This window comes from Sciurus vulgaris, assembly GCF_902686455.1.
Source record: "Sciurus vulgaris genome assembly, chromosome: 16".
Lineage (NCBI taxonomy): Eukaryota > Metazoa > Chordata > Mammalia > Rodentia > Sciuridae > Sciurus > Sciurus vulgaris.
In genome coordinates, this window is record NC_136477.1 from 18723553 (window position 1) to 18746795 (window position 23243).

The window sequence follows — 23243 nt, forward strand, 5'->3', positions numbered from 1 at the left end:
TCTCTGGGTTCAGTCCATAGTACCAGGAAAAAAAAGAGAGAGGCAGACAGACACAGAGAGAGGAGTGTCTGTCTGTCTGTCTGTCTCTCTCTCTCTTTCTTTCTTTCTGACTGTCCTGGTGTGCTTGTCCTGGGTTCTTTGTTTCTTGAGTCCTCTTTAAAAAGTTTGGTTCCTGGGCTGGGACTGTGGTGCTGAGGTATAAATGTCTCTTGATAATTAAAAATATAAACAGAAATAAATCAGAGCCCAACCCTTGAGGTGTTATTAATAATACTACCTATGGGTTTGGAATTGTAGCTCAGTGATGGAGCGCTTGCCTGGCATGTGTGAGGCCCTGGGTTTCCACAGTTCCTGCTCAGTGGCAGAGCACTTGTCTAGCATGTGTGAGGCACTGGGTTTGATCCTTAGCACCACATAAAAGTAAACAAATAAAGGCATTCTGTCCAGCTACAACTAAAAAAATTTTTTTTAATAAACGAAAAATTTTCTGGTTCTCATTAACAGCATCATTTAGTCTCTTGCAGTTGTTTTAGAACGTTTTCTGTCTGAGGTTCTCAGACCAGTTGGATAGTGTCATTTTACTAAAACAAAGCAGCATGGAATAGAGATTATTGAACTTGCACTCGTGGTAAAGCACCACCATCTGTGGATTGTTGAGGCCCCAGTGGCCCTCTTACTCTGGGCTGGCCAAGGTCCTCATGGCTGGGTCTATGTAAGGCCCTTAGGGCTACTGGAGTCTGCCCTCCTTGACCCCGGATTGAGGGATACCTGGGCTTATGTCCCCACCTACCTGCTAGTCCAGGGGAGCTAGAGGATGATTCATCAGGTCCATCTTAGCATTACTGATATTGCTTGCTTTGTAGGCCTGAGGCTTGGAGTTGGGGTATTTGAAGTGAGAAATAGGGACTGATAAGTGAACCTGGCAGCCTTAGGGCCCTGACCATTAAAGTGGGCATGCTTCTGTTGGGATTTCTGCCTATATAGGCATCAGCCATCAAAACTGGTTTCTTCTGACAACTTTGTGGCTATCAAATGTGTCTGTTCCTGCAGTGTAGTGGCTACCAGCCCTGCAGTCTGTTCCTGCAGTGTAGTGGCTACCAGCCCTGGTTTGCTGGGGGCATTGGTTCTATTTGCCCTGAGGAAGAAGGAAACTTACCTTGTGAACATAGCCCATCCCCAGGACCACAAGCACTGTGGTGGCCAGGAATTGGCCAGTAGCAGGGTCTGCTTTAAGGACATGACTATGAAGGTGGTGCAAGTCTGGGGGGAGGTCAGAGCCCACTGAGACATCTGCAGGATGGGCCCCCTCCCCACCCAGTGACCTGCATCTTAGAGGTCCAAGACATGCACGAGCTGTGAAGCTAACCATCAACTCTGGGCCTGGATTTGGCTTCAAAGTGAACCACCCAGACACTGCACACTAAGCACATGCTGGGGTGTTCCTCTGCTGGAGACACTGATCCCAGAACTCAGTGTTGGGGTGGGTCTGCTCTTCCCTGACCTCTTATACTAACAGTGACACCATCTGGTGAAGTGGACTAATTGGGAGGACTTCAAGCAGGTTCTTGGGTTTATTTATATATTTATTTTTTGGGGGCACCAGGGACTGAACTCGGGGGCACTCAACCACTGAACAACCTCTCCAGCCCTATTTTGTATTCTTTATTTGGAGACAGGGTCTGTCTGAATTTCTTATTAGCACCTCACTTTTGCTGAGGCTGGCTTTGAACTTAATATCTTACTGCCTCAGCCTCCCTAGCCACTGGGATTATAGGTGTATGCCACTGAGCTCGGCAACTTTTTTTTTTTTAAACTGTATGTATGTTTAAATCCCAGCCCAGGAGCCCTGGTCTTGGGTTTTGATGAGCTTCATGGAACAGAATATAAGATAAGATCTTATAAGATCCTGTGTGGGGAAGCTTGGGGTCAGGGGTGTTTGTGAGTCATCCAGAAGGGTCAGTGTCATATGGTGTGTTTGCATTTTCCTCATCCATCTCTCTGCCCACCCCCAACCCTTATAGGCACCAGACCAGACCTGTTTTTTGTTTTGTTTGTTTGTTTTGTTTAACCACTGAGCCACATCCCCCACATCCTCACATCCCCAACTGGAACTTCACCCTTAAGTGGCAGAATCTTCTAACCTCAATGGGCCTCCCCCTGACCCTTTGGTACTGGAATTGAACCTAGGGACCCTCTGCCACTGAGCTATATCCCAGCTCTTTTTATGTTTTATTTTCAGGGTAGAGTCTCACTAAGTTTCTGAGACTGGCCTTGAACTTGCAACCCAGCCTCCTGAGTTATTGGGTTACTGGTGTGTACTATTGTGCCTGGCTCAGTGGAGCCCTTCTTGGCTGAAGTCCTGGTTTCCCCTCATCTTTCACTAGACAGTCTGCTCCCTGGTCTTTGCTTTGGAGTACATGTACCTGCTATCCAAGGTAGCTATCAGAAACTCTCCTCTCATCCAGTTCCAGAATGTTTGAGAAGCTCTCACTTTGGGCAGTGCTTAAACGGGAGATGTCCCATTCCGCTCACAGTAAGGAGGGGTAACTGACATTCAGAGAGCAGAGACTTGTCTGGGGTTCATGGGAAGAAAGAACACACAGATTGTCAGTGAGCAGGTCTGACAGAATTTGTAGTCAAGGAGTATTGGTGGAAGGGCAGAAGTCATATAACTTTAGAAGGAGTTCTGAGGTAGGAGGAGTTGGAAGGGCAGCTGGCCTGGATTAGAGAAATAGGGCACAGAGCAGGCAAGCTGAAGGCAGCGGAGGACCAGCATTTGGTGTGGGATGTGTGGTAGGTGTAGGCTGGAATTGCAGGAGGGGCTGGGAGGGCAAGTGAGGCCAAAGTCTGAAAGCTCAAGTCATTCAGGTTTGGGACCCAACTGCCATCCCCTAGTCTAGGTCATGTTAGGGCTAAACTATGGCATCTGAGTGGTGCTGAGAGAGTTGTTAGGTCTTACCCTCTTCCATCAATATGGGGATGGGAACACAGAGCCTCCTGAGACCTATGAGGAGAACCCGAGGATGCCCTGGCTGGGAGATCTATTTACTTTGACCCTTTTGAATGGGCTGGCTGTGCCCAGCTAGCCTAGTCTGTGCAGACAGTCTACTCTCTCCGGTTCCAGGAGCATGAAGCAGCTGTCACTTTTTCCTTTCAGTATAAGCCCACGAAAGGGCTCATTTGGGCAGGGCCCTTCTCTATTGCTCACTTGTGAAGTCAGCTCCTTTAAAAAGGTGGCAAGTGAGTCATTTCAGGATTGAGTTCTGTATGTACTTATGGGACCCTTTCGTTACCATTCTGCCCCCAGCCTCCCAGAAGGTGGTTTCTGGGACTGGATCTACCCAGTGCTGCCTGAGACAAACCTCCCCAGAGTGTTTGCCAATAAGGAAATTGAGGCACTGGGAAGGTGGGTACTCTCCTTCGAGAGCACGAATAGAATCAAAGGCTTCAGTATATAGCATGCCAAAGGTGTGAGCCAGGTTTTTCTGTGGGGCTCATACACATGGGTGCTAACTGTCCATGGAAAACTGTGACATGGCAAATTGTACGAGAGCTCAGCAGCTTATTTCTTTCTTGTCCCCTTGTAAACTCTGGAGTAGTTCTTAAGACCTGAACTTTCTCAAGTCTTGTTGCCCTTGACCTGTTCACACATCAAAGTCTGACCTGAGCTTAGAGTGGCCCCTTTAAAAGTGCCCGTATTCTGGATCCTGCTGTGGAATGCCTGCTGCCTCCCTGCAGACAGGCATGCTGCGCTGTCCTCCATCCTGTCTCTGTGAGGGTTAACAGCACTTCAGCTTGTTGTCTGGAACCGGTTCAGACTGGTTTTCTGGAAAGTGCTTTGTCTCTCAGACTGAATCCTGGGAAGGGTCATGTGGAGCCCAATGATGTCATGGGATCAAAAACTGACTCAGCTATTTTTCCCTTCTTTTCTTTCTTCTTTAAATCAAGATATGTGTGTGCTGCAGGTACAGGGTGGTGGCACATTGATAGGCCAGGCCTCATTCTCCTTAGAGTGTACCATACTGGCAACTAAAGGGTTAAATGTCACCCTCATTCCCTGTCTCCTGGAGGTGAGCAGGGAGTGAGGAGACCTCCCCTCACTGAAGGGAAGAAGCAAGGGTCAACCATTCACTTTAGTGAAGGATTGGGCTGGCCTGACCTTGCTTCTTGGACAGTGTGATTACCCCCTTCCTAGTTTCCACATGTGCAGATGCTCACAATCCCTTAGATCTTCATTTTCCATCTAGAAAAGTTTCCGTGTATTTGCTCTTGATTCTGGAATACACAGAATTCCTATTTGATAAGCAGCCCCCAGCCATTGTGTTTGTTCAGTGCTTCACAGGTTTCTAGCCCTGATGGGTTGACATAGAACTTGGCTCCCCAAGACTATAAAGAAATGTCCTGGAGATGCTTTTGGTGGACCTGCACTTGTATGTTGTACCTACTTCTGCCATCACCATACAGCAAGGAATACAGTCAAAGTCAACACCCTGAAAAGTTTTTAAAAGGTAGTAATTTCCTTGTGCCCAGTTAAAATGCTGTGTCTTCTCCTCCCCTCAAAGTTCAGAATGACTGAGGAAGCATGCCGAACACGAAGTCAGAAACGAGCTCTTGAACTGGACCCTATAGAGGATGATGTGGAGAGCAAGAAAATGAAAATGGAGAGAGGATCATCAGCTTCAGACTTAAACTCTGATGGAGATACAAGGGTGACACCTGAGCCAGGAGCAGGTCCAGCCCAAGGATTGCTGAGGGCAGCAGAAGCCACGGTGATGAGCAGAGGTGATGGACTGGTGAGCGACGGGCCAGTGGATATGCGTACCTCACACAGGTAAGTGGGAGACCTGCTGGGTTGGGCTGGAGCCAAAGAGAAATTCAATGGAGAGGCAGAGGTGAACCGTACTCCAGGACCCCAGCAGGCTTGGAGGAAGCACCTTTGCTGATTTGTCGTGCGTGTATCTATAGGCTCCACTGCTGACATCACTTCACTGACAACTGTGCCATCCCGGCCAAGGAACCTCCCTTCTGGGGTCTTGGGTCCTGGGGAATGGGGTGTGGGTCTCACAGGAGGAGGAGGAGGAGGAGGGTGTTATCCCTGTCAGATTCCTTACTGTCTGCATATCTTTATTAAACATGTTTATGTGTCATATCAATCAACTCAGTGCTTTTGGTTTATAGGAAGACTTGAGTTTTTCATTTGGTTTTGTCTCCCTGCTTTACAGATCTGTGGGTCAGGAGGCTAGGGATTCTACATCCTGCCTTAATCACTTGGTGTTGGAGTTGGGAGCCCTGCTTAGGGTTCTGCTCATCAGAGGAAGGGTCCTCTCACTCGTTATGGTGACCCCTTAGTTCAGCTTATTGTTTGGTTCCTCTTTAGTCATCACTAATTATGTCAGGGATGACTTTGCCTGATGGTCAGCTTTTGTGAGGCACTTAAAAGTAAAAACTTAAAAAAACTCAGACTCCCCTTTTCTTCATTAGAAAACCTCCCTTTTTTCCCCCCCATAAAGAGGTTTCACACCCAGCATCTTTTTTCTTTTCTTTTTTTTTTTTTTTTGGCGGTGCTGGGGATTGAACTCAGGGCCTTGTGCTTACTAAGCAAGCACTTTGTCAACTAAGCTATACCCCCAGCCCACATCTGATTCTTTATCACCCCCTCCCCTCGAAGCTCTTCAGAATGTTCACACTCAGATACCCACTGAGGGCTCAGCCTCTAGGCTGTAGTCCTTCGACAGGTTCCTCTGTGACTATTGGCTCATCTTCCCTTATTGCCCACCAAAATCCTTCCCCTGTGAAAGGCCTGTTTTTCCTCATTTGTTTGCCCAGGGATGACCATTGCAGAGTAGGAGAAACTCATACCTCTCTCACCTTCCCCATCAGTGTTGACTGACATAGGGTTCCCAGCCTATAATCTTTGTGCTAAATCCATTTTGGAGCCCAGAGAGTTGGGATCCTAAGAGCTTCGGAGATTGGCCTGGTGTCTCTTGGCTTTTAGAATACATATCTACTTGAGATAAGTGGGAAAATCGAACACCCCTTCCTGTTGGGAAAGCATTTCAACTACAGGGACATGCATTGTTCTAGAAAAGGCTTTTCTGACTCTGCTTTCTGCAATCCCCCTTCTAACCCAGGACTTCATTTTCAGTTCTGGGAATAAAAAGATGATGAATGAATGAATGGTTCAAAACTACTTACCCTCACTTTGACATGGTCTGTTTTCAGATGGATGAGCAGCCAGGGGTGGGTTTGGAGTCAGGGTATGAGAAGGCAGGAGGTCATGTCCATGGGGAGCTTCTGGGTTCCTCTTGTTCTTGGTCTGCATTTTCTCCCTTAATTACCATGCTTCTCTGCAGAGCAGGTCCATGAAATGTGAGGGAGAGTAACTGTCAAAGGAGCTCATAGTTGGGAATCCAACCCAGATCTTTCTGGACTATGCTGGTCCTCTGAGCCTCTTGGTTCCTTTCCCCACTGAGCCATTAACTTCCAAACTGAAGTCATTTAGAAAATACGATGTTGTTAACTAAAGTTGGTCTGTGTGCTTTTCTTAGATATATAAAGTATATGAGGATGCAAGGAACAGAGATCAGCCCAGGAAGGGGGCAAGGATCCTGGAGCACTAGAGACACTGCAGGAGATTTGTGTAGCAGTGTGAGAACAGGGAAATGACCCAGCTCTGGATGCTAGCAGGTAGAACTGAGTTCGAGCCATGCTGTCTGTTCCTTGGTGGATGACCTTAGTCCGAATTCCTTCACTGGTCAAATGGGTTTTGCAGGTTGATGGGGGTGACGAGTACGTGATACTCATCAACCTTGGCACTTGGAGTATAGGCAGGAAGCCCACTGAGGCAGTGTTGATGACAATTCCCTTTCAATCTGTAGCTTTACTCAAAACAAGATGTCTCATGTAAAGTCTAGTATACCCTCCACCCCAGGTTCCCACATTGAACATCTTGTCTGGTTCTTTGGGAAAGTACGTTTGTGAGTTTTGACAAAATCAAGGAGAACCAAGGATCATGTCTGGCCCAGAGCCATTCTAAATCTGTAATCCATTCTGGAGTAAGTGACTGAAATCAATCTTTGAATCTCTGTTGGATGTGTCTGGCTGCGGGGACCCTTTGGGAGTCTCCCTCCAGCACATTGTGGCTGTGCCATTGGTTTCTCAAAGGGTTAATTTCATATAGGACATAGTTCTATTTAACCACAGTGTAGGTTGGGTGACACTCTTTTGACTCCAGATTCAGCATGTCAATTTCAAATTGTCATGCCAAGATGATTTAATTTTCATCTTTTTAAATTAAATTGAAATATAGCAAACATAGTACAAAGTAGATACCCAAATTAAGATACAGAACATTGCTGGCACTCCTGAAGCCTCCCTTGTGTCCACTGTCAAGAGTAATCGCTTTTCTTTCCCCTCCCCTCCCCTACCTCAACCTGGCTTTCATCTTCATCCTTAGACTAGGGATTGAATCCAGGGACACTCTACCACTGAGCTACTGAGCTATAGTCCCCAGGTGCCCCACCCCCCATACCTTTTGAGACAGGGTCTCATTGAGTTTCCCAGGCTGCCCTTGAACTTGGGATTCTTCTGCCTCAGCCTCCTGAGTCACTTTGATTACAAACATGCACCACCATGTCCAGCTGGTAATCACTTTGTTGTGATTACTCCCACCAGCATAGTTTTTCTGCTTTTGTAGGAATTGCATAGTATATGCCCTTTGTCTTCTTGCTTTCATTCATTATTGTCTTTGTGACATTTACTTGTGATGTTGTATATAGCAGTGATTCATTTTTACTGCTGTATAGCGCAGTTGGTCCTTCATGGGTTTTGTATCTATAGAGTCAACCAACCTCAGATCAAATATTTGGGTGCGGGACTATGGGTATAGCTTAGTGGTATAGTGCTTTCCTATCATGCACAAGGCCTTGAGTTCAGTGCCCAGCACCAAAAATAAAGGGAGGAAGGGGGGTATTGCATTTGGATGTACAGACTTCTTTTCTTGTCATTATTTTCTAAACAGTGTAACTATTTTGCATTTACATAGCATTTAAATTGTGTTGTCACAAGTATTCTAGAGATGATTTAAAGTATATATAGGAGGATGTACATAGGTTCTATGCAAATACTACTATATAATTTTATATAAGAAACTTGACAGGCTGGGGTTGTGACTCAGTGGTAGAGTGTTTGCCTAGCATGTGTGAGGCACTGGGTTCAATTCTCAGCACTGCATATAAATAAATGAATAAAATAAAGGTTCATCAACAACCTAAAAAACATTTAAAAAAGAAAGGATTCTTGAACAACTTCAGATTTTTGGTATCCACAGGGGGTCCTGGAACCGGACCCCTCTACTGATACCAAAGGTTGTCTGTTCTGTTTCTAGAATTTCTCTTTGGTGCTTTTTCAAAACTACATCTTCTTTATTTTTATTAAAAAAAAAAAAAAATTTAAACTGTCTTACTCCCATCTTCTGACCCAATTTGGGTATTTTATTTAAAAAATTTTTTTTAGTTGTAGAGGGGCACAATACCTTATTTTATTTATTTATATTTATGTTGTGCTGAGAATCGAACCCAGTGCCTCACACATGCTAGGCAAGCACTCTACCACTGAGCCACAACCCCAGTCCAATTTGGGCAATTTAAAGACCAGAGGCTGAATGGTTTCTAGGAGAGGGAATTTTCCTTTCTTTAAGAAAGTGGCTAGTGAATTGTTGCCAAGAGGTATAGGTAGAGATATGTTTATATATGTGTATGTACATATTTATAATATATGGGATGATTTGGAGTGTGCAGAGGCAGATAAAATGATGTGATTCAACTGCCGTGTTGTGTTGTCCCCACTCCAGAGAGAACTTGGTAGTTTTCTTTTTCCAGTGCTAGGGATTATTGTGTATACTAGGCAAGTGCTCTGCCACCAAGCCAGACATGCTCCCAGTCTTTTTTTGTGGGGTTGGGAGGAGTGCTGGAATTGAACTCAGGGGCACTCTATGACTGAGCTCCAACCAACCAGTGTTAGTTTTTATTTTGAGACAGGGTCTCACTATGTTGCCTTGGCTGACCTCAAACTTGTGATCCTCTTGCCTCAGCCTCCATGTAGCTGGGATTACAATAGGTGTGTGCCACTATACCTGACTAACTTGGTAGTTTTTCTGACTTAAGCTCCTAACATATGTTGTGTATTTGAAAGTAATTGTAGGACAACTCCAATTTTGAGCAAGGAGATTATCAAATACTCTTTCCAAAAATGCAATGATAAAGCAGGTTGGAAGTGACAACAACAAAACAAAATCACTTTAGCACTCTGGAAATTAGCCAGAAGTATACAACAATCTGAGAAGAGTTTATATTTTAAAAAACTGCTAAATTCTCAATGAGATCAGTGAGATTCTATGGCAATTGGCCTGGGGCTATATTCCCATACCCTCTACCAACTGCTTGGTGAGGAAGTTTTGCCTAGCCCATGCAGGTTGAGGACTTGTAGCTTCTCTGTAGGTGTGAAAGTAGTTCAGTTTGGAGTGAAGGACAGCATCTCTCCCATGGTCTTGTTGGTCTTGGAGACCAGTCTTGGAGATGGGTATGTGTTGAAGGACAATGAGTCTGTTAGCTTTGGTTATGTTTAGGGCAAGACAGAAAACATATTTGAAGAGGAATTTATCCAAGAAGCTCAACAAATCCTGAGTAGCAGAAATAGAGATTTATACAAGGACACATTACTATGGAACTGTAGAAGCCAAAGAAAAAGAGAAAAATCTTGATAGTAACAAGGAAAAAACAAAAACCAGTTATCACATACAGGGAACAGCTAACTTCTAACTTGTGGCAGTGGAAACTAAAAGGGAGCTGAATGACATTAAAAGTATTTAAAAGAAAATCATCGACCCAGGATTTTTTTATTTTATTTTTTTATACTGGAACTTGAACCCAGGGGCACTTTTGCACAGAGCTACATCCCAGTCCCTTTTTTTGTTTTGGTTTGATGTTTTATTTTGAGACATGGTCTCACTGTATTGCTGAGACTGGCCTTGAACTTGAAACTTGAAATCCTCCTGCCTAAACCACCAAGTTGCTGGGATTTACAGGCATGAGCTCCCATGCCTGACTTGTAACCCAGACTTTTTTGGGGGGTGGGTATTGGGAATTTAACCCAAGGGCTTTCAACCCCTGAGTCACATCCCCTGTCCTTTTTACTTTTTATTTTGAGACAGGTTTTTGTTAAGTTGCTGAGGCTGGTCTTGAATTTGTAATCCTGCCTTAATCTCCCAAGTTGCTAGGATTACAAACATGCACCACCACATCCAGTGTACCCAGACTTTTATAATATTCAGCAAAACTGTCTTTCAGAAACAAAGGTTGATAAAACATTGTCAAATAAACAAAGATTGAGAGAGACTGTTGCTGGCACATTTGCCAGTTCTTTATGCTGAAGAGAAATGACGTGTTGGCAACTCGTCTACAGGAAGAAAAAGAACACTGGAAATAATGTGTGGGTTAATGGAAAAGGCTTACTTTTTAAACACTTTAAAAACTGACCAAAGGGCCTATACAATTACCTGCTGGGTTTATACATACATAGATATATATGATAATAGTACAATAAAAGGGGAATGAAATTGAGCAGTATTTTAGCGAAGTTTCTGTATTTCACTAGAATTAAGGCAATATTAATCTTAAGTAGATTGTGACTAATTAAAATTCTGTTGCAATCCCTAAAGCAACTGTTAAGAAAATAACTCTAAAAAATAACAGAAGAATTAAGGTGTTGCACCAAAAATAATTTGTTTTATTTATTTTTATAGGAACATAATTATTGTATGTGATAGTGGGAGTTGTTACATATATGAAAAACATAGTATAATTCAGTCAGTTTCATTGCCCAGTACCTCTCCTTTCCCTTCTCTTTTCCCTTCCCCTGGGTCCCTTTCCACTATTTTATTGGTCTGTCTTCTGTTTTCATGAGATTCCCCCGACCCCCACCACCTATTTTTCCTTTTTTCTCTCTAGCTTCCACGAATGAATGGCCTTGACTTTCTGAGTTTACTTAATACTTGAGTTCCATCCTTTTTTCTGCAAAATTACATAATTTCATTGCTCTTTATGTCTGAATAAAATTCCAATGTGTATATATTCCACATTTTATTTATCCGCTCATCTGTTGACAGACTCCTAGGCTGGTTCTGTAATTTGGCTATTGTTAATTGTGCTGTTATTAACATGGGTATGCATGTATTACTATAGTATGTTGACATTAATATTTTTGAGTGGGGGTATTAAGGATTGAACTCAGGGGGCTCTTGACCCCTGAGCCACATCCCCAGCCCTATTTTGTATTTTATTTAGAGACAGGGTCTCATGGAGTTGCTTAGTGCCTTGCTGTTGCTGAGGCTGTCTTTGAACTCTTGAGTCTCCTGTCTTACCCTCCTAAGCCACTGGGTGTACAGGCGTGCACACCCAGCCTGACTTTAGTTCTTCAGGATAAATGTTTAGGAATTATTTAGTTGGGTCATATGGTGGTTTTAGTCCTAGTATTTTGAAGGAACCTCCATACTGATTGCTGTGATGGTTATACTTACAACCCTACCAAACAGTTACATTAAACATTTTTATGCACACACAAAAAAGATATTTCACACAAAAGAAGGCAAAACAAATAGCAAAATGACAAGTGTAAACACAGCCATATCAACAATTTCACTAAATGTGAATGGTTTAAGTACCCCAAATTGAAAGGCAGGGATTGTCATACTGGATAAAAGGTATATCATGGGTAACCATTAGACTGCTGGTGTGACCTAATTAATATGAGATAAAACAAACTTCAAGATAAAAACCATTACTAACTCCAGAAAGGGACATTTTGTAATAATTCATCAGGAAGACATAACAGTCATAAATGTATTTGTACCTAACAACAGAGTCCTGAAATACCTCAGACATAACTGATAGGATTGGTAGTAGAAATAGGCAATTCATCAATTATAGTTAGAGACTTCACTGTTAATGATAGGTAGAGCAACTAGACAAAGTCAGCACTCTTATATAGGACTCAAAGAGCATTGCCAACCCACTTGGCTTGACCAACATCTGTAGAATGCAGAATATATATTCTCAAGTGCACACATAACATTCTCCAGGGTATGCCATATTTAGGCCATCAAACAGTTTCTAGGATAGCTATAATACGAAAAGACAATAACAAGGATGTATAGAAATTGAATCATACATTGTTAGCAGGAATATAAAATAGGATAAGTAGGCATTTTCTGACCAAGCTAGACATAAAATTCTAAAACTTTCTGTATGGTTCAGCACTTTACCCAAGAAAAATGAAAACGCATCCACAGCAGGACAAGTATGTAGATGTCCATAGCAGCATGCTTTATAATGACCCCAAAGTGGAAACAACCCATATTTCCATGGGTAAAATAAATGAGCTACATCCATACAACAGATTGCTATTCAGCATTAAAAAGAAGGAACTCAGCTGTGTGCACACCTGTAATCCCAGCTACATGGAAGACAGGTAGGAGGATTTGAAAGTTTGAGACCAGATTGGACAATGTAGCAAGATCCTGCTCAAAATTTTTTAAAAAATAAAAGGTCTGGGATGCTCAGTGGTAGAGCTCCCCTGGACTCAATCCTCAGTACTGCAAACAATAAACAAAAAATTTAGGAAAAACCATAGGGATAATGTACTACAAATGGGTAATAGACCTCAGGCCCACCATGCTAAGTCAGAAACAGACTCAGTGATTGACTACATATCACTTAATTTCACTTACGGGGATGAGCTCAGCGGTAGAGTATAGAGGCCCTGGGTTCCACCCCCAACATGTCTCCCCCTCTCTCCCCTTCTCTCCCCTTCTCTCCCCTTCCCTCCCCTTCCCTCCTTTCCCCCTTCCCCCCTTCCCCTCCCCCTCACATATACATGCAAGCATGCTCGTGTGTGTACACACAGGCAAATTTATTGGATTATAAGTGATGGAAAATGATTAGTTGCCCTGGGCAAGTGTACAGATCACAGAGCAGCACAAGGGAACTTTTTGAGTGGTGGAAGTGCTTTGAAGTTGGATTGTGGCTGCATAACTGTATACACTTCCTAAAAATTATTGATAGGATTTGGTGTAGCACAGTCATGTGTTTGTGTGCTCATCTTTTATACTCATGTTAATATCTGACTCCCATTGCAAAAGCAAAAAGAAATCTGAAAGTTAAGAGGTATTATAACTGCCTGTTGTCTAGAGCATAGGATTGTGTGGACAACCTCTTTTCATTCTGTACAGAAATGGGGACAGCCAGAAAAAGTATGCATCACTTAACTTTTCCAAAACGACTCCAAGAGCCATAGGTGGACTTCTTGTTGAGTATAGATGATCTTTTATAGTAGCTGCTCTGGAAGGAAAGATAAAGGCAATAATGGGATGGTCTGTTTCTGCAAGGAGGTTGTGTTAGTCAACTTTTCGTTGTGGTAACAAAATACCTGAAATTTAATTAGCTCAAAAAGAATAAAGACTTAAAAAGAATAAAGGTTTATTTTGAGCACTGTTGAAGCTTGTGGTGTAATTGCACATTTTTATGGGAGTGTGTGGTGGAGAAAGCGGCTCACCTCATGGAAGCCGGGAAGCAAAGAGAGAAAAAGACAAAGAAAGGAGTTTCACAGTCCTCTTCAAAGGGCATGCCCCCAGTGACCTAAGCCTTCCCACCAGGCCTTGCATCTTAAAGGCTCTCCCACTTTCCATACTACTATGGGTTGAGCACCAAACCTATAACACGTGAGCCTTTGGAGGACACTTTCCCAGCAGCAGAGATGCTGGTGCAGCTCCAGACAATGAGTTCTGCATACGCATGCTCTTGAGTAATCCATACCCTAATCAAGGTGGAGAACCTTATCACCCAAAATGTTCCTGAGGAGAGCCCTTCATTTACTTCCTGCCTCCCTGTCTTAGTGTACTTCCCCGTGTTAGACTGACACTTCCTAGAAATGAACTCACACACTATGTGCTTCTTAGGATCTGACTTCTCTCACTGCTAGTGTTGTGGGATTCACCCCTGGTTTGTGTATGGTGTGCTGCTTGCTGAGCGACATGCGTGGTGCATCCTTTCCCCTGTATTATAATAGACATCTGCATTTTCCCCTCTATTGTAATAGACATCTGCATAGTCTCTGGTTTGTGGCTGGTATGAATACTGCTGCTGTGCCTGACCTTTCAGATGTTGCCGTGTGAATGATCAGCTCTTCTCTCTTTTTTTTAAACATTTTCTTTTCTAAATTATTATTTATTTTATTATTATTACTTTTTTTGTAGCTGTAGATGGACAACATGCCTTTATTTTGTTTGTTCATTTTTATGTGGTGCTAAGGATTGTACCCAGTGCCTCTCACGTGCCAGGCAAGCACTCTTACCACTTGAGCTACAGCCCCAGCACCCTCTTCTCTTAATACACACCCAGTCTGACAAGTGGTCAGACTGCAGGGTCAAAGCATTGCTGTGTGTTTACTTGTGTCAAACTGCCAGGTTTTTCCACAAAATGTCTGAACTGTTTTACACTCATGGGTGTGGTAACTTGACTGCTTTATCCTCCTTAGTGTTGTCAGTCTTCACAGTTTTAACCATTGGTCCCCAGAGAAGTGAGGGTCCAGGCTCTGACCAATATGTGTGATTGTGTCCTTAACTCTCACATTTTCCTCGCTGATGGATGCACAAGGCCAGTTCTACAGTGGAAAGAAATGAATTACTGCTCATTGTGCTCTCACAAAGCTGGAACTCATGTGGTCATTTCTGTACTAGCCACCAGTGTGGAGACAGGTGGGACTCCTCACCAGTAATATGCAGACCTGAGTCTCTACCCCCACTCTCCTGACCATGTCCCACCACAGCTGTGCATGGCCTGCCAACCAGCTGTCTACTGGAATGCATCCTTGAGCAAGATGGATGAATGTAGCCCAGCTGTCAGGGTGATGTTTGGGACAGGGCAGGGTTCTCACACAGTAAGGGACATGTGACCCCTCACTCTAACTCTTCTATAGCCTTTCTTGCAGGGACTGACCCCCATTGGTGCTTTAGAGATCCTACAAGAAGGCTACTTCCCCTGGATGTTGTAGTCTGGAGGTTGGGAGTCCTCTGGTGTTCTGTGCTGCTCTGGGATCCACACCCGAAGCCCCCTCCCCTGTCACTGCTCCAGCCCCTCCCCAGCACCTGTTTCAGGCTAGCTGCTGCCTTTCACTTTTAATTCTGTCTGCTGCTGGGCAACTTCTCAGTAGAGACTGGGTGGCCCCCCCGGGAGAGGCTTTTTCAGCTCCAACTAGAAATCCACAGTCTGCCTGAGTTTCTTAGCTGTTGAGTAGCAAGTTCAGCTCATGGGAACTGAGAGGTATGTTCCCTCAGAAATTGATTTTGGGTTCTGTGCTCTCCCCTGCGTTAGTTGTTGCCACCTCTCCAGGGCTCCGTCACTCCTGTCTCTGCCTTGGTTTCTGCCTTACCCCTTCCCTGTGGGCCTCTGATCGCATTTTTCTGTCTTTCTATCCATTTCCCTTATTCCAGACCTTTGCTGGAGATTTGAAATCACTGAAATCTGAGATACACCTGTACTTCTAAAAATCATTAGATTATTTTGGGGTATGAGGATGACAGACTCTGGGTGCCCTATTTCTTAAGTCCCCAAAGTGATTCAGCTCACATGGTGGGGGTAGATAGTATATGCCTGGTGATGGGTCAAACTGTATGTCATCACCAAACCTCCAGCTCCTCCTTAGCATTATCCTATCTTAAAATGACTGACTTCTATCTCTGCTGTTGTGCTGCTTAACATTTTCCTCCCAGCATGCATTCCGGCTGGTGCTTGGTTGCCTGTTGACAGGCTCCTCTTCCTATAACTAATGCCTTGGATATTATGGTGGGTAATTTAAATATAATTTATGGGGACACAGGAGGGAGGACTGCCTCTACCATGCCAGCTAAAACTGGGTTCACATAGTTTGATTTTTTTAGTTTATAACCAGTTTTTGCCCTGAGCGCTCCCTAGGCCCATCTCCCTCATTGCCCCTGATCTGATGAAGAGGAAGAATGAATGGAGTGGGTACCAGGGTGCAGGGCCCTATGTGTGTAGAACAAGTAGAAACAGGAGAGGATACTTGGAACCTTGCTAGGACATGTGTGACCCGGAGTGGGTGGCAAGCAGGAGTCATACCTAGAAGGCAATATTTTACCAATTTGCTAAAAGAGCTCTAGGAAGAAAAGAATAGCCTACCTATTTATTTTTCTTCTCAAGAAGGTAAGCACACGAATTATAATAAAGTTAGTCTGAGGGGATAGCTGCTGGTAGAAAAAAAAACATGGGTGTCTGGCAACCCGTATATGATGTGTACTGATTCACTTTGTGACCTGAGCTGGTTCACCCCTCCCCTCTGAGCCCTTCTTGTCTCCAACTCATTGTAGAGTGAAATTTGTCATAGTGCTGATGAGAAGAACCCTTGGAAACTCAAGAGTGTCTGAAAATAAAAGACAAGACAGGGGACAGCCACAGATCCCCAAGGGAGGAAGGCAATGTGACACACACAACCAGGACCAATCATCTGCCTTTGGGCACACTGAGTTCCCTGTGGCCAAGGCTCTGCAGGTGCCATGGTGACATAGAAGGGCCGTGTCCTCCCTTGGGAGCAGGAGACAGGGAGCTTATGTCTGATGGGCGGAGAGATGCGAGATATACCACACATTGCACTGTGCCCCTTCCTCATGTTCCAAGCCATAGGGCTGCTTATTTTTAGAACTTAAATCTTTAAAATAGTTGTGATATAATCAAATTGAAAAACTTCAGGTACTAGTGGAATTGAGACTTGTTTATGTACAGAATTTCTTAAGACAGGGGCTCTGATGACTTTCAGAAGCAACTTGAACACAAGGGAGCTTTCTCAAGAGAACTGTCAACTCAGGTACTCAGCAACTTTACCTCCCTTCAGGAGGACTTAGATTGTCTATGGACATCGTGAAAAAGAATAGTCCAAGTACTATACTCAAGGGGGCACATAGCTTAGAAATCGGGATGCATAGGGGTCAGGGTCAAAAGGCACACAGTGCTAAAAGCAGAAACCCGAAAGATAAACTGAGTTGGATTGTTGGGAGCTGAGAAGGGCTGGCCATGCAGCTGTGACTGAGTGTTGGGTTTGAGAATCCCCTCTGAAGACAGGAGAGATGATGCTCTGGGTCTGTATAGAGCCCAGAAGCTTAGGGCACTTTAATGAGAGAGTAGAGACAGACATGCTGGACAATGTAGGACTTTACAAGGCCAGGGTAGTGGCAATCTGGGAGCAATTGGACATGAGATGCAGGGTTGTAGCCCAGCATTAGAAGCCCAGGGGAACCTGATGAGCCACTTTCCTATGCCTGACCTCCCAATCTGCAGTCACACAGTGTCCAGGTCACCCTGCCATGCCATGTTTTTTCTGAATAGGTAACTATAGGGACTGTAGAAGTAGGTATTTTAAGAGCCTAGCAAGATTATGGTTAATGGTTACTGATTTTTTTTTTTTTTTTTTTTTTGGGGGGGGGTCAGGGGTGGTGCCAGGAATTGAACCCAGGGGCGCTACCACTGAACCACATCCCCAGCCCTCTTTATATTTCATTTAGTCAGGGCCTCGCTGAGTTGCTTAGAGCCTTGCTAAGTAGTCAAAGCTGGCTTTAACTCATGATCCTCCTGCCTCAGCCTCCCAAGCCACTGGGATTACAGGTGTGCACCACCATGCCTGGCAGGGTTACCAGTTTTGGTGGCTTATGATTGAATAGATTTTGCAAGCAAACTGGCGTGTGTGTAGGGTGAGCCCTATTGAACTTCCAGTATGTCTTGCTTTTCAAAGCAGAACTTTGGCAGCAAGAAAAAAATCACATAGGCCATGATGTATCAGGAGAACTAGTCCATGGAGCTAGCATTTGTCTTAGTGATGGGACTGCAAGGGTTGCCCAAGACAGGAAACTCTGCCTGAAGCACTGTGGCCCCTTTTCCATCTCTGGGCCCCAAACAGCATTTGGATTTGCAGAACATATCTACGTTAGAAAATTTGAAGATTCTTAAATTCAATTAAAGATGACAATAGTAAGCCTATGAAGTACTAGCATGAATAACATTTTTTTGATGCTCCTCTACTTATGAGGGGCTACATACCAGTAAAGCCATCATAAATAGAAAGTACCACAAATTGAAAATGCACAAAATCTGCCTGACCTCCTGAGCATCTTAGTTTAGCAACACACTATAGTGTTGTCTCTTGCCTCTCACAATTACCAGGCTTGGAGCTGTGATCACTGCCTCTGCCCAGCATTGGAAGAGAGGATCATATTATATATTGTTAGCCCAGGAAAAGATTCAAATTCAATATTCCAAGTACAGTTTCTACTGAATGCATATTGATTTTGCACTATCATAAATTTGAAAAATCATCAGTGAAACTATCATAAATTGGTGACTGTCTACATTTTGCAAATCTCTTGAATACTTGGCTTAATAAGAAGACAGCTGCTAGATTCTCCTCTCTGCTTTTGCATTTAGTGATATGCTCTTAGAGTTGAAGCATGTGAAGGAAAAAAAAAAAAAAGCTCACAGAGAAGCAGTCAGAATAGAGGAACTTTTCAGTTGTCCTTTTGGATAATTGTGCGTTTCTCCTCCTTTGTGAAACCAAAACACAAAATGGCCATTCTCCACCAGTTAGTTCCACCTTAGACTCTGAGACCTCATTAGTGAACTTTTTGTATTTGATTATATTAGAATTCATTGGACTCTTTTGTACTTTGAACAGAATAATCTTTAAAGAAAAACAAAAAAAACCACTTAATTTTAGAATAGTTTGATTCATTCTTGTTCACCTCACCCAGTTTCCCCACTTTTAGCAGATTTCTGTGGAACATTTGTCAGAAGTAGTGAATCAAGATCCTTAAACTGTTCATAATTAGGTTCATATTTTATATTGATTTCCTTAGTTTTTCCCTAATATCCTTTTTTTGTCTCAGCTCCCATGACATTTAGTACTCGCATCTCCTTAGGTTCCTCTGGCCTGAGATAGCTTGTCAGATTTTTCTTTACTTTTGATGATCTTGACAGTGTTGAGGAGTGATGGTCAGGTGTTCTGTGTCCCTCCATTAGGACTCTTCTGATGTTTTTCTCACAGTTAGACTGAGATAGGGACAAAGACCACAGGGGCGAAGTGCCCTTCTTGTCACATCATAGCTGAGGTGCACCCTGTCAACGTGACTTAGTTTATGGAGTTACAGAAATGATTCAGAGACACATTTCACCATGGGTATCACAGTCAGGTCTCTACACACCACCTCTGATGTGTTGGGAAGGTGTTGGGCTCACAGTGAGTAGCAAATACCAGTTTTCCAAAATTTAAAATTTTGCCTATTAGAAGAAAAATAAATATCTTAAATATCACTGACCAATAAATATCTCCATGAGTTTTCTGTGAACTGACAGGCTTTGTCTTGAACATTTTGGGAGAAACAGTTGCCTGACACCCAAATCTAATTTCCCTGGTCTGTCTGTCAGCCCTTCCATCAAGTAGCACAGATGTTGACACATGGTTTTTTTCATGGTGCCATCCTGATTCAGCATGCAAAAGGAGTGCTTCATCTTGTTACCCTTTGTAACAGGACATTGAAAAGATGTATCCTCAGAGTTTGAAATTTAATCACGTTTCATGATAACCTGTTCATGGTATACTATTTGTAAGTGAAGAAACAAAGCCCTTTTTTGTAGTTTGATGACTGGGCTACATAGCCCTTCACAACTGCAGAGGCACCCTTAGCTTTTCAGTGGTTCTCATGGGCATCTGGTCAGGGATGGGGCACAACTGACCTAGAGCCAGGAGGACACAGTGTAATTTGCCAGATGCTAGTGAGTAAGGATCCAGCAACTTGAAACACTGAAGTCTAAAAGGGTTATGTGAGCACTTTCCATGTACTGCTAACGTTTGTGGTTATTGCAAACTGGAAAGCAGAGCTTGTTTCTTGTTTGTGGTTTTTCATTTGTATACAGGTAACTTCTTTCTTGCTTTGTGTTGATGAGCTAACTGGTCTTTCGCCCAAGAGATGTTCATTTGCTATAGGGAGTCTGTCCTCTGCTCTACTTGGGAAGTTCTGACCATGTTGCTCCTTAGAAGAATTCCGTGGCCTGGCACATGTGCAAGCACCAGAGGCAGAAGGGATGCTGGTGTTGGTACTGCAGTTACTGCCTCATCCTCCTGTTTATCCTTCACTTTCTTCACTCTGGGAACCTAGATTGCTGAGTGCCATGAACCTATACTTTTGCCAGCCACAGATTCTGTTTCTGACAGTCTCCTGATCCTTTCTGGGGACAAGTTGCTATTTCCTGGTCAAGTCGGAGGCCCACATCCTTGTCCATATCACTTCTCCAGGACAGCATGCAAATGTTGCCAGCTATCTAGGATTCTTAAAATATAAATAAAGATTAGCTTGTTCCAAAATGGTAACTTTTTTTGTTTGTTTGTTTGTTTTTGTTTTTGGGTGTCAGGGATTGAACTCAGGAGCATTTGACCACTGAGCCACATCCCCAACCCTATTTTGTATTTTATTTAGAGACAGGGTCTCACTGAGTTGCTTAGCATCTTGCTTTTGCTGAGGCTGGCTTGAACTCGAAATCCTCCTGCCTCAACCTCCAAGCTGCTGGGATTACAGGCGTGCACCACTGTGCCTGGCTCCAAAAATGGTAACTTGGTAACCTGAAAAATGGCTGTCAGAGCCAACATTCACATGGGCTCCCTCCTCTCCAACCCTGCATCTCCATTTTTGAGGGCCCACCACAGTGAAGGGTGTATATGGCAGGCCAGTCCCTGGTATGGGCCCAGGTTATCTTCAAGTCCCAACCGAGACCTTGGATAGTCCCTCAGCCTTCAAGGCTGCTTCCTCGCTATACACTGGGGGTGATGTAGAACTGTTGAAGATTACATCAAAGGGTACATTTTGGTGGTAGGTCATTGGCAAAGGGTTAGCAGATGTTGTGGATGATTTTACCAAACGTGACAGGATCAGTGAAGCACAGTAGCACATGCCTGTAATCCTAGCAGCTCAGGAGGCTGAGGCAGGAGGATCACAAGTTCAAAACCAGCCTTAGCAATTTAGTGAGGCCCTAAGCAACTTAGGGAGACCCTGTCTCAAAAATAAAAAGGGCTGGGAATGAGGCTTAGTGATTATGATTATGATCTTTTCTACCAAATGATTCTTCCTGAATTTCTAAGCAGAACATGCTGGATTTGGTTTAGCCTTCCCTGTGACATCAGTTGCTGACAGGGTTCTGCTGCAGTGACCTCCTTGGGCAGATGGTGGGCCATGGGCCTCAGTGAGCATGCCATCATGGAGCCTTCCTGTTGTCTGTATAGTCTTTAGCTACTTTGTGTCCCTAAAGCTAGCTCCTGTTACAGGAGCCTCCCTCTTGGTGGCCATTTGATTCCTGGGGGCCTGCTGCATTCCTGGATACCTCCTGCCCTTGCTGATACTGAGAGCAGGCGCTTCATGGAACTCCTTAGGGCCTAGCAGGGGGGCCGGGACCACTTGCTGCTGCGTGGCAGCGGTTGGAGGTGGCGGGGGACAGCACTCACTCCCTCTCTCCTGAAATGCTCAGCCATAGCTGTAGCAGGGCTTACCATAACAGAATCCCAGAGTGGTAGTTGGACCTGAAGTCTCTAGGAAAAATGATGGCTGGGTTTCAAAAATCCCATCCCAGCTGTTCACCTCCACGGCCTCTGTGGCAGAGAAGCAAAATGTGTTCTGACTCCCAGGCCCCTACAGAGCAGGCACTGGGCTTTTTCTCTTGACATCTCAGCCAAGAGGATCTCAGGTTACGGGCTGGAGAAATTGTAATGGATGCTAAGATGGAAGGCAGAGGAGTTGTAGAGGGTCTGGGGCTGGTGAGGAGTAGGTAGACTCTGGGGCCCTGAGGAAGGAAGCAGGCACCATGCCACTGCCTGTGTCCTCTTCCAGTCAACATGTTCTTTGGCTTTGGAGTGTAGCTTGGGTATGTAGATAGCAGAACTCCCCCTTTTTTTTTCCTTTTTTTTTTTTTTTTTTTTTTTTTTTTTTTTTGCGGTGCTGGGGATTGAACCCAGGGCCTTGTGCTTGCAAGGCAAGCACTCTACCAACTGAGCTATCTCCCCAGCCCCCAAGAACTCCCCTTTTAATCACACTGAGTGACTCAGAAAGAAGGCCACACCTTAGGAAAGGAGGATGGGCTGTGGGGGGTCCTGGTGAGCTGCCCCAAGCCCAAGTGACTGAAATAATTTACAATCCATGTGTTGACACACACAGTACACAGGGTCCTATCAAAGGAGATGCTGCCCAGTGGTAGGACTGACCTGGAGAACCAATGGTAACTATTCCTTTTTTTTTCCCTCTCTCTCATAGGACTTCTCTGGAAGTGCTTCTTGAATGGTGGTGGGTACAGTGAGTGCAGCATGTGAAATTGGCTTTTTGGTTTTGACTCTTATCTTGCTTTAGGCAGTGCCTGACACTAAGGTGCCTTCAGTCTTCCCCTTCTCTTTCATGGGATCCTCTCCTCATCCCTTTTTTTTTTTTTCCCATTGCATAACTCTGGCCTCCTGCTCACCCTTCCCGGAGTTGTTCTGCGTCACCCGAGGTCTTGTATCTGCTGGTCCCTTTGTGGCGACAACTTTAAGGTTCAATGGGGTGGTGACTTGCTCAAACCTCTTTCCTTCCTTCTCCCTCCCTGTTTTGTTTTAGGGTAGTGTCTAGAATGGGCAGTCTCTGTTGAGACAGTCTGAAGGAGGAAGCAGAGTTAAGGGAATGTGGATTGGCTCCCTAGGCTGGGCTGGCAGCCCTATTAGCTTAGTGGTTTAAAGGAACAATGTACTGATCTATTAATGTCTCTTCTGCTGGTTGTCTAATTTCACCTAGCTGGGCACTGCTTCTTGGGCTCTTTGGTACTTGCAGTCCCATGTAGGCTGCACTGGAGGTTCCAGTAGTTTCATCACTCATGCTGGAGTTGGCCTGGTCCTTTTTGTGCCTGATTCCATCTCTTTCCCTTTGCTGACTTTGGGTGTTACACCATGTTGGTCTGGGGCAGTCAGACATCCCCCAGAGCAGGTGTGATGAAGGCCTAGGCAGAAGCTACAAGGCTTCTGTGACCTTACCTTGAAAATTTACAGTGTAGCAGCTTCTGTATTCTGTAGTTCAGAAATCAAGCCACAGACCTGCCTACGTCAGTGAGAGGGGCAGAAGA

The 23243-nt window shown here is 44.3% G+C and overlaps 1 protein-coding gene across 13 annotated transcripts in view; it reads left to right on the forward strand.

Annotated features, from left to right (window-relative positions):
- The window catches only part of GATAD2A (GATA zinc finger domain containing 2A), a 108060-nt gene that overhangs the window by 65891 nt on the left and 18926 nt on the right, over positions 1-23243 (forward strand). For 7 of the 13 annotated variants that reach the window (XM_079116732.1, XM_079116737.1, XM_079116730.1 and 4 more), the window contains 2 exons: positions 4563-4831; positions 22409-22447. In XM_079116732.1, coding sequence (XP_078972858.1) covers positions 4563-4831; positions 22409-22447 — 308 coding nt within the window. The remainder of the gene's footprint in view (positions 1-4562; positions 4832-22408; positions 22448-23243) is intronic. The other 6 variants (XM_079116728.1, XM_079116739.1, XM_079116738.1 and 3 more) reach the window with 3 other exon arrangements.